The sequence below is a fragment of the Salvia splendens genome, unplaced genomic scaffold (assembly GCF_004379255.2).
Source record: "Salvia splendens isolate huo1 unplaced genomic scaffold, SspV2 ctg231, whole genome shotgun sequence".
In the NCBI taxonomy this organism is placed as follows: domain Eukaryota; kingdom Viridiplantae; phylum Streptophyta; class Magnoliopsida; order Lamiales; family Lamiaceae; genus Salvia; species Salvia splendens.
This window is the reverse complement of record NW_024598868.1, coordinates 20,236-32,233: the sequence shown is the minus strand read 5'-3', so window position 1 is coordinate 32,233 and position 11,998 is coordinate 20,236. Positions and strand designations below refer to the sequence as shown.

Genomic DNA, 11,998 nt, shown 5'->3' with positions numbered 1-11,998 from the left:
TAATACTCTTTTGTTGCGTTAAAACTCTAATTTGAATTGTTATTTTTCGATCTTTATACTACTACTATAATTTGTTTAAGACCAATTATTATTGTTTGGAGTGTTACAAAGTATATTGGCGTTTCTTATATTTCGTTAGGGAAATGTCCTGTCATCCATACTACTTTCATTTGTTAAATATTCTGAATTTTTAAAAGTAAAAAGTAATACGTGATTTACTATGCTTTTGAATGGATGTGTTGTGATGAGTATAGATTTGATGATGGTGGCTGACACTTGCAAATGGCGTTGGCTTGAAATTCACGATGTTTAGGTATGCCATAGTTTTCCCCCACTCTTGTTTAGCCATTTTAGACCCTCATCATTCCACATCTTTTCCTAGTAATTATAGTGTTGGTTTGTCAACCTGCTTAAGTGGCATTAATATCCTTTTTTTTAAACATCATTTGCAAGCAGTTAATAGTTTTAGAAGGCGAATTACATACTCATGTCATCAACATACAACACGTACTATTCAGACTCTTTCTCTAGAGAAAAGGAAAAATGACATGAATAAGTTAATTGAATACGTCATTGTTTAGTGTTCTAGAATGCCATTATAACATTTTAACTGTTTCATCAGTATAATTTCAAATAAGCCTTAAAAAGTAGTCTTATCAATTGCTACTTTTGAAAAACTAGAGCAACGACTCGGATTTATGCAGATTATTTTTGTTGAAGAATCATATTGCTTCCAAAACAATGATTAAAGATATTCTTTATTTGATTAAGGATGTTAATTGGTTCTTCTAAGGCCATCCACAACGCTGTCTCTATACCGTCTCTTAAACCGTCTCTTAACTACTATTTGAGCACTATTTGAGGGCCCCACTGTCCTTTTTGCCTCCATCTCTTAACTAAGAGACGGAACCTGCAACGCTCCGTCTCTTAACCGTCTCTATACCGTCTCTTAATTACTATTCATTCAATTTAATTTATAATTTTTTTTAAAACCCAATTCAATTTAAACAAACACACTTTATTAAAATTAAAACAAAATAAAAAAAACACACAAAATAAAAAAACACACAAAATAAAATGAGGATGATAGGAAGAATAGATGTGTAGTTGTGTGTAAATGAGGATGGGTTTAGGAGTATTTATAGAGTAAAAAATTTAATAAAAAACAAAAAAAATATAAAAAAAAACAAAAAAACGGTAATAATACCGTTACAAAATTTTTTTGTTTTATTTAAATTCGATTTTTTTTTAAAAAAAAATATTTATTGCGTCAGCACGTGACGACGCCCACTCGCGGGCCGGCGAGTGGGCGTCACGCACGACGCCGGGCTGCGCCACGTCGCCTAGGCGCGTGGCGAGACAGCTCGTCTCGTGGCTCGCCGAGTCGAGACGCGCGACGAGACGCGCGACGAGACGGGACGAGATGGAGGCTGCAACGCGTCTCGCCGGGGTCTCGTCTCGCTGAGACGAGACGCGAGACGCCGGCGAGACCCGTTGTGGATGGTCTAAAACTTCACTTGTGCTTCGAAAAAACATCCTCATTTTTGGTATCTTAAGGTAAATGATGCAAATAAAATCATCCCAGACAAGCAAAGTAATTAAGATATTCAGTGCAAGTATTTGTGTCTCTGATTTTGTGCCCTTATAAAATGAGTTTTTTAGTAAATGTCATGTTAAACTCACTGCTACATCGATCTAATATTCAGAAAGTACAGTAAACAAAATCACATCTATATATATCCACTACTTATTAATGGTTGTCCGCTTTGGGCAAAGCCCTCACGGTTTTGCTCTTGGGGTACTCCTCAAAAGGCCCCTATACTAATGGAGTTGGGATAGCCTATTTATATGCTAGCAACTCTTGTCCATTCTCCGATGTGGGATATGGTTTGCTTCACCACAATTCACCACATGATATCGAAATATTAAAATTTGGGATTTTCATCGTAGAATTCATTGTAGTATACCTATTTGAAGCGAAGAGGTGGAGTCACAATAGGGAATGTGATGTTGGTGGAGAGTTTATTAAGACCTGTTTTTATAGTCAAATAGATATATACATAATCTTATATAAAACCATACCAATTATATAATTAGTACATTTTCAATACTAGTACACGTTAATAACACTAAAAACAGTACCCCATATTTATGAAAGCCATTTTTACTTTCTATTCACCATTTTGATATTTTCTTCTTTTCTCAAACAAAATTTTTAAAACAATTATTCTTCATTTGTTCTCTAATTTTAGCGTCTCTAACCTTTGAAATTGGATAATTTTGATAAAATTTAAGTAGAGAAAATAAAATTCCTACTCCATAGGATAGGGGCTTAAGCCCCTGACCCTTATAGGATGTGAGTGCCATTGCCTCTTGTGCATGGAAGTCCATTTAGTTCCCTATGGAGTGTAGTAGAAGTAGTAGTGTATGTTTTAAGATAAGCGGAGATTGTGGCACAGTTGGTTCGCGTTTGGGCTCATCCTTCTGGTATTCGGATTTTGAATCCCTTGTCCATTTTATCACTTCATTGTTTTAGATATTCTATAGCATTTTCGATTCTTTTCTACTTTCAACCCCGTTATTGTTTATTTTTCGTGGGGAATGGTGTAATAATCTCAATTGTTTGTAAAGGAAACTTCTTATTGTCGTCAACAAAAATTTGATCTATGCTCCCTGACCCTGATACGTTGAACGCCTCAATTAAACAATCTCAATTAGGAATTACGTGCATATAGATTCACACAAAGCATGCACTAATTTGGAGCTGCGTACACATAATGACTTTTTCCAACCATCCTGGTGACGGTGTTGTCCACGCTCACGGCCTTCATTTCCCATCTCGATGATAAGGGCCAAAAATTCATTTAATTTATTTTTTTATTGAGTTTGTTTATTTTCACACTAAAAACAGTAACTTTACATTTTTAGTACTTTTAGCATTAAAGTATAATTTTGGGTTAAGTATATATAACGTTGTGATATACTTCATCCGTCCCAACTAAGTTGAGTCAAAATTTTTGGACACATAGATTAAAAATTGTGTTGAAAAGTAAATGGGATTAATAAAGTAGGAAAGATAGGGAGAGTAAAGTATGTGATGAAATAGAGTAAAAATGATTGGATTTTATTTATTTATTTTTTTAAAAAAGAAAATGTCTCAATTTAGTTTAGATATCAGAAAAGGAATACGAGTCAATTTAATTAGAATCGAGAGAATACGAGTGGTATACTATAGGAGAATATTGGTCTTTAGTTGTTGACTTAGGAAACACCCAAAGCGATAGCGGGTGGGCCAATAGGCAGCCAAAATAAAGGAGGGCCTCCTTGTATGCAGGAGAACTGGGTTTGGAGTAGGTACACCGTTTTAGCTTACGAGGTTGGTGGTGGGTCCATTCAAATAGGACGGATCCCGCAATCCTATTGGTTGGCGTAAAATCCATCCAATCAAATATTGTCACCTCATCTATTAACACTATTCTACTTCTGCCTTGCTCCTTCCCTTCGTCAATGGAAAGCTACCATACTCCTTACTCTTTTATTTTTCTTTTCTAGATTATTTTTATATTTCGATTTACTACATCAGTTGCTCTTATTGTTTTCCGGACGGAGAAGCAATTTCTCTGTATATAAATATTAATGCAAATTAGCACCAAAAAATTCAATTATATTAATGTTATTAACAAACAGGCCCAGTAGATCTATCTGCTAGTACTTTGTTATGCGCTACTATCATATATAGATGAAGATTATATTACCTAATTACCTAATTACCTTTAGATATATTATATTACTTGCAACATTAACAAGTTACTAATATACATACAATAGAGCCAAAAAACAACATATACTAGTATAGTGTTCCTAGAAGTTAGATTATCTTTACACACATCTCACACCTGCAGCAGCTTGTCTTATTATATGGTCCATCCAGTCAATTGGAATAAATGCATGTGAAATTATAATCTTCATGTGAACTAATTTCAGAAAAATAACTAAATTCACTACATTATTATTATTATTATTATTATTATTCACATTTTTTTGTGTAATTGGTACATCACATTTTTGGAGTTTCAAATAATTTTAATGTTTTATGAATTTGTAAATAGAGACCGACGCCACATGAGTAGCCTGACTTCGAACTCCTCATGACATTTTAGACTTAAGAGCCCCAACAATCATTTATGCCGTTAGTGGGTAAGCAATCATATGTTGATGGTATTAATTCGCTAAGTTTATTTTACTAAACAAATTTCGAAGTTGTTACATTTAAATTTTAATAAACAAATTGGTAGAGCTTTAAATCGTTTAATCTTGTTCAAAACATAAATTTTTTGACGAGGGCTTGGTAACCGCCTTGACAATAATTCGACAAAAAATATAAGTATAAGGAGCTCTCAGTTAAAAATATAATATGAAAACCTGAAAATGGTACGTAAAGTGGGACATAAAAAGTGAATCATTGGATCTTATAAGTCAATTAGCTACAATTTAATTATTAACTTAATATTTATTTTAAAAAATTAACTTTCTAAAATTATATATATACCCTACAATATAGTCTTGATAATAGTTACAATATACAATCAAAATGTACAAAACTTAAAAACAAATCATAAGTTGTTCAAAATAAAGTGGTATATGGAATGGGAGTCTGCGACACAAAAATTAATTAGACAGTAAATTCCATCCGTAACAAGATTTCCATATCTAATTGCAGTTTATGCATTTGTGTGTTTTTAAATTGAGCTATAAATAAGGTTCATTATTCACAATTTCATTTTTTTAAAGTATAAATTAAAGAGACGTTAAAAATTGTATTGAAGAAAAAACCTTTTTATAAGCAAATTTCATTAGCGGATAAATATATATTGTGAAAATTCAATTTATTTCCAGCTTCATACTTTTATCATGCTCCAATCTTCAATTCTTTTATAAACTTTTATGTCATAAATATATGTTATCCACGGGATCTGTTTTCATAGAGGGATATGTAAATGATAATTAGATAACAGTGGACAGAGCGCACTGATCTGTTAAAGTAAATATAAAACGGTGTTCCTCTTAATTCCATGTGAAAGTTATCAATTACTATATTGCATCTATGATAATATAATGATTTAAATTAGTGAGGATATGATTTTTAATTAGAGTAATTAATTACAAATAAGACAACACATGGAACGCAACGCCATTGGCAACTTAATTGAAGCCGAACAAGCTTAAAATATGTCACGCTGGACCACTAAATTGGTATTACTGATTACTCAACTTACATTTCATTAATTGTTATTTCCACCACAACCACCATATGTCGCTATTTCCTAATTACTACTCCACTTTTCATCGCAGCTCGGCGCGCTTCGCTAATTAAATAATTAAACCGGCTTCTCTAGCGGCTAAATTACGCTCTCTCAATTCTATTTGTGGAGGAAAAAAAAAGTGTACAAGTTGTGGAAATTAATAGTAGCATTTAGATATAATTTTATCGAATGAAATTTCAATTGCTATAATTTTGTGCGAGTATGTATCGTGAATATTAGTAAATTCTTAAGTGCTTTATTACTTAATTGAGATTTAATTATTATGTAAATTAATGCATGATAAAACGGGGATAATCCAACAGGCTGAAGCTCCGTTATAGTCAGCTTAAGTGAATAATATTGGAACTTGTTTTTAAAATACATAGTGATGAAAAGTACTTGATGATGACAAATAATAATATATGAAAAATATACTTATATATTTAGACATAACGGGGTACAATGATGACAGTCGGTGGTGGAGCGGGAGGCGTATAGCTCACGAGGAAGAAGCATCTGGTAACTTCAATGATGTCATGCAAATATATGTTCATTATGATGAAAGAGGGAATATCTATACCAAATTTTTATTGCCTTTGGACCATCTATACATTATACTTTCATCTTTCACTTGATGCCTCTGTTTTTTTTATCTTACCTATTTCAATACCAAATTTGTGTAAAATTATAGTAAGATTTTTCTTGTTTTTTTCCTTTTTTTCTTCTTCTAATTGTGGTAATTTATGTGATAATGTGATTAAGATCAAGGACAAAGAAGGTTGTTATATCTAGCATCCTATGATCAAGAATTGTGCTACAAACACGGTTGGATAGAAATACAATCTTGGTAAAACTTTTGTGACATTGAATTGTGTAAGAAATTAAAAGATAAATAAGGATTTTAACCTGAGGGGACGAGATGGGTGGGACAATGATGGTGGTAATAATTGAGAAAGTTAACAAGCTAACAACCCTCAAAATAAATGAAAGATAGGACAAGAATTAATTACAATGATTCACATAACAAACACCAAAGTAATTTGTCACCACACAAAGTATTTATGGGCATAATTATCAAAATTAAAAAATCCCACAACAAATCAAGTATGCACCGTGCGCATTTGGGTCCCATGTTGCTGGCTCATTAGTGATGAACAAGAATTTGGTAGGGACAAATTTTAACATAGATATCTAGGGTTGATAGGGGTCCATTTTTCCCCATTTCGACACATGGGGTTTTTAATTGCTTTGAGAGTTAATATATTCCATTTTGTAGTCATTAAAAACCCACAAAAAGAAAGACTAGAAAATTAATTACAAGGGACTAATGAATATTTTATTGTCCCTTTTTGGTGTCTTATTGAAGTCTTGGAGTAGACTATTTCCTATTGGTTGGTAGGTTTTAATTTACTGTTGATCCCTTTTTCCACTGAAACGAATTGTCTCATATACTCGAATTCAAAAAAATACGGCTAACAGAAATATTAGTATTAATAATACAAAAACAACAATTTACTGAGATTAATGAAACCTAACATTAAAAGCTTCTTCCTATCTTCCTGAAGGATCTTCAGAGGGCTTCTAGTTCAAATTTTGAATTACTTTTTTTAAGTTATGTAGTCATAAAAGAAGAAGAGAAAGCACCAAGAAACTTTAATAATTTGAGATTTTATTTATAATGGGTAAAGGATCTTTATTGGTGACGAATTGGAGAATGCCAATACCAGCCAATACTATTGACATCAAGTAGTGTGATTAATTTACCCTGACGTGGTGGGTTTAAGTACTACTCTGCTATATAATAATCATAAAAGTTACTAATTCAAAAAAAAAACTGGCTATGTTTAAATGAGTACAATTGACAAGTTTCAGTTATAAGGATGACGAGGAGGCAAACACATACACATATTTCATACCAATAAAAAGACAGATAATTAATGCTTTTTTTTCTTTTTTGCTTTTTGTGGATTGATATAGGATGACTAATTTAATCATTTAAGAAATGAATGGTTAGTTATAGCGTTAAATGAAATGTGTACTTTCAAGCAGGGAATAAAATAACTGTTCAAAAATTAAAAACAACAAAAGGGAATAAATGTATCACATATAACAAAGTATAGGAGTACATTCAAATAATAAAATCTGTAAAAAAAATGGAAAAGAAATAGAGTTGGAAAAGGAAGGTGTTTAGTAGTAGAAGAAATAGAGAGAGAGAGAGAGGTCCCAATCAGTTGCGGGTGGCCACCTTTTTCTCGTGCCCAAAAATACTTTCCCAGCAATTCAGCTGAGGGACAATCAACATAAATGTTAGCCTTTCATCTTTTAGGGCTCCATTCTCGATCGACATACTATATATATAAGTCCCGTTTAGGCTTTCCATTCTTTCCTTGCTCAGCCTGTAGGGTTTTGAAAACATAAACTCTCTTCCTCGGGATCAGACCCGACACCTGAGAGACATTGCGTGCGGTTTAGACCGTGTGACGGAGTCTTGGTCCCGAGAAGAACCACTGCCTTCTTCCTCTTCTTATATTTGTCCGCTCCTTTCTTACAACTTCATTTCCGGCTCCCTTTTTTTTGCACTTCGCCACGCCCCGATTCAACTGCTCTATCCCAGATCCATCCATCACTTGTATTATTTTCCATACTTCTCATCAAGGTTTGGATTTATTCACTTCATCTCTCTCTCTCTCTCATCAAGGTTTGGATTTTGTGGGTGATCAGCCATTAGAGGGTACTTAAAAAATGTGATTTTAGGGTATATTGATGACTATTACTTTAAGCTGATTAAAGGTTAATTTGACAACTTGCTGATTTAGATTTGGCTGATGATTATTATTTCATGTTATTAAGAATGAGGCCGTTGATACGTCGACTGATTCGTGATCGCAAAAGAATTTGAGGTTTTCGATCTTTTCGATTTTTGAAAAAGTAATATTTCTTGTGGCTTGATCCAAATCATGTTTCACGTTTGTTTCTTGTTTGTCACCTAGTTTCATTTCACTTTTTGTGATGGGTATTTTTGTTACTATGAATAAGGGTGTGCAATGGAAATAGTACTTGATACTGCATATTGATTCTACATGATCTCTTTTAAAATGTACATAATTATAACGGGAGTGATGAGAACTTTGCATGCATCTCACATGCCTATTTTTATTTTTCTCTATCATAGTGATCCCAGCACTACATAATAGGAGAGTAATATTGATTTAACCATTCTTCTTGGCATTGAGAATTTTTTTTGGTAATGAAAGATGAGATTATTATAGCCTTACAATTTCTAGTTGGAATCCCTCATCATTGACAGCACGCTTAAGAGTCAATATGCACGCTAATTTATTTTGTGATTTTTTTTTCTTTTTTTAGCCTTGAATGTGTATGAAAAAACTTTAGAATTTCATTCCATATGAATTTCAAATGGTGTCACATTTGGATATTCCAAGTTTACAAGACTCTGATTGTGTTGGTCCAAATGGATAAGTACTTAGTACCATTATTAGCATTCTATGAAGATCATTTATTTTTCGTGAAGATACCTTTTGTTTTTGCCACTACTAATTAAATAAAAGTGGACAGGCATGTAATTGTGTGATGATGTTAAATTTTCCTTTCATTTTTCCATTGATGACTAATTTTGATAGTAAATTCAAAACGGAAGCACTGTGATCTTAGATATGCATGTTTGCTTCTAGCTAGACATGATCAACTATGTAATTCACTTATATATGTTCTTGTTTCTTTACTACCTACACATAAACAACCCAAAATAGATAAAGTAGTGCAACAAAATATTAGCACATAAAAAATTAGGAAATTATGACACGCGCAAATTATAATATGAACATTAAGCAGACTAGCCACGGTAGGTTTTATTGAGTTCTTCGATGATTAGGCAGGTATTTGATGAACATGATGCGCCGAATTCTTTCCTTTATACAATCAATGAAAAAAGAGACACATACCCCTTTACTTTATAATAATTTGTTGTTAAAAGAAAAGTAGTAGTAATTAATTTCGCTGAAACAGCAGGTGTGAGACGAAGAAACCAATTGACTCAGAGAACATGAATACGTTTTCACACGTTCCTCCGGGCTTCCGTTTCCATCCTACCGACGAAGAACTCGTCGATTATTATCTCCGGAGGAAGATCACTAACAGGAGTATCGACTTGGACGTTATCAAAGATGTTGATCTCTACAAAATTGAGCCCTGGGATCTCCAAGGTAGTACAATATCATCATTCCATTAATTGATACAGTATATACTGAAATCTGACTTAGTTATGGTTGATTTTGGTAGAGTTATGCAGAATAGGGACAGAAGAGCAAAACGAATGGTACTTTTTCAGCCACAAAGACAAGAAATATCCAACGGGAACACGCACGAATCGAGCCACAGCAGCCGGGTTCTGGAAAGCAACCGGCCGCGATAAGGCCATTTACTCCAAGCATGACTTGATCGGAATGAGAAAAACCCTAGTTTTCTACAAAGGCCGAGCTCCAAATGGCCAGAAATCAGACTGGATCATGCACGAATATCGCCTCGAAACAGACGAAAACGGAACCCCTCAGGTATGTAGTAGACATTAATTAATTCCTCCATTTTTGCAGTTTTTGTGATTTGTTGAGTAATAAAATAAAAAAATGTAGGAAGAAGGATGGGTGGTGTGCAGGGTTTTCAAGAAGAGAATCGCGACGACGCAGAAAATGAGCGAGCACGATTCTCCGGTGTGGTACGAGGATCATGTATCGTTCATGCCGGATATGGAATCTCCGAAACAGCAGCAGTACAATCCGAATCTCGCATACAGCAGCTATCCGTACAAGAAGGAGATGTCATTGCAGTACGGAATCCCGGCCGACCACTTCCTCCAGCTGCCCCTTCTAGAAAGCCCTAAGGTTCTTCAGCCTCCCTCCTCCGGCTTCGGTACCCACCACCAACACCTCGACCAAGGCTACCCCTCAGCATTCAGGAACACCAACGACCAATCTGGGGATCAAGTTACGGATTGGAGGGTTCTCGACAAGTTCGTGGCGTCGCAGCTCAGCCAGGAGGAGGTTTCTAAGGACAATGAGACTTTTACGGCTGCTGAGGAGGCCGGTATGATTGGCGGAGATTTGAGTAAGGCGGAGAATGCAACCACCTCGTCTTCCAGTTGTCAGATTGATCTGTGGAAGTGATCGAGTGGATCAAGTGTGGCGATCGATTATACTGTTTCTTGTAAATAATAAAACTGATAATATGACCTAGCTATTGATCTTGCAATACTACTACTACTAGAGAAGCTAAATTAAAAAAAGTGGGCCGAAAAAACTTAGTACATATGTTATTCTTGTAAGATAATTTGAAGTGGTCCGAGGAAGCTAGCCTTGGCTGCTGCATGAGTTGAAACGGCAGCGTTTGCCTATTTGTTGTGATCTCATATAACCACACAGATGTTTATGTTGTAATTGTGGTTGCAGAAGATCATTTGTGTAATGCCTCTGTATTCATCGGTAAAAATATATATTTCCCTTTTCTATTATTGTAAACACGCCTTATTTTTATTTTTATGTCATTATCCATGAAATTTTAGTGGAACAAACGTGGGAAGAACATTTTTTTATGAATATAGATCATTTTAAAAATTAATAGTAGCACCTTTATTTCGTATGTAGGCGATGTTGATCATAAACTAAATTTTTTTGCTGTATTTATGAATATACAAGCACTACTAAACTTCATCAATAAGGAGGAGCCGAAAATCATGAATGTTTAATAGTAAAAGCGCGTTAATTTTAATGGGTAATGATACAAAATAATTATGCAGTGCTCAAATGAATGTGAGTGATCTCAACAGAATAATTTCCTTTTGTTTTCTTTGCTTTTGGTGTCCGAAAAGAACGTCACTTAGAAGGGCAGGCTTGTGCAATATTTGGCTTTGTGATCTTGATAGTTGGTATAGGATGGTCCGATACTTTTACAAAAGTTTTCTTATCCTTTACACATAAGTAAACTCTTCTACTTGTAAAAGCTATCGAGTTTAATTGATAGATCGATGATGATGAAGATACAAATGGTCCAATGCCTGTCTACCTACTTTCTGTATATTTATATATATACACACACATTATTAGTGAAATATATGTGAAGTGAATAGAATGAGTTGAACGATCAAATATAAGTGACCACAAATGAATCAAATTATAAGGGAAATATCTGTGGTATGAAATGAGTCGAACAATCAAATATAATCGACTACGCATGAGTATAGAAACCTTTTTAAATTTTTATAATATAGTATTATTAATTCAACAATGATATAGTAGTAACATTTAACATCTGCAAGTTGAATCTTCTGCAGCACTTCATTTGCATTTGTGTATATTGCCACGTGTCGGATGCAGAAATTGCAAAAAATAGAGGCATAGTGGTATATTTTAAGAAAAGAAATGTAAATTTCCGGCGCTTTACCTTGTGGAAGCTTCAGAAGGGTAGGGGAGATTAGGCAAAATGTGCTCAAGGATGTATTTGAAGAGGCGTTGCATGTGCATGCTTTAAAACTTGTGAAGTTGTAGAACTAATTGTATATACACACTGGCAAACTATAGATATTAAGGCCTGGCCAGAAATATATATATGTCCATGCATGTAGAATATATATGTATGCAATGAATGCATGTGTGATCGTATACCATTACCAAGATGTGGGGAGT

The 11,998-nt window shown here is 34.1% G+C and overlaps 1 protein-coding gene across 2 annotated transcripts; it reads left to right on the top strand.

Moving 5' to 3' along the window:
- Positions 1-7,710: 7,710 nt before the first annotated feature.
- On the top strand, positions 7,711-10,608 carry LOC121789400 (NAC domain-containing protein 7-like). 2 transcript variants are annotated; one of them, XM_042187873.1, is made up of 4 exons: positions 7,711-7,959; positions 9,330-9,526; positions 9,603-9,874; positions 9,953-10,608. In XM_042187873.1, the coding sequence occupies exons 2-4, from the start codon at positions 9,367-9,369 to the stop codon at positions 10,481-10,483; spliced, it is 963 nt and encodes a 320-aa protein (XP_042043807.1). In that variant the 5' UTR covers positions 7,711-7,959; positions 9,330-9,366; the 3' UTR covers positions 10,484-10,608. The 2 variants fall into 2 exon arrangements, with proteins under 2 accessions (XP_042043807.1, XP_042043806.1); XM_042187872.1 differs by having other exon boundaries at positions 7,836-7,959; positions 9,333-9,526.
- The last annotated feature ends 1,390 nt before the right edge of the window (positions 10,609-11,998 follow it).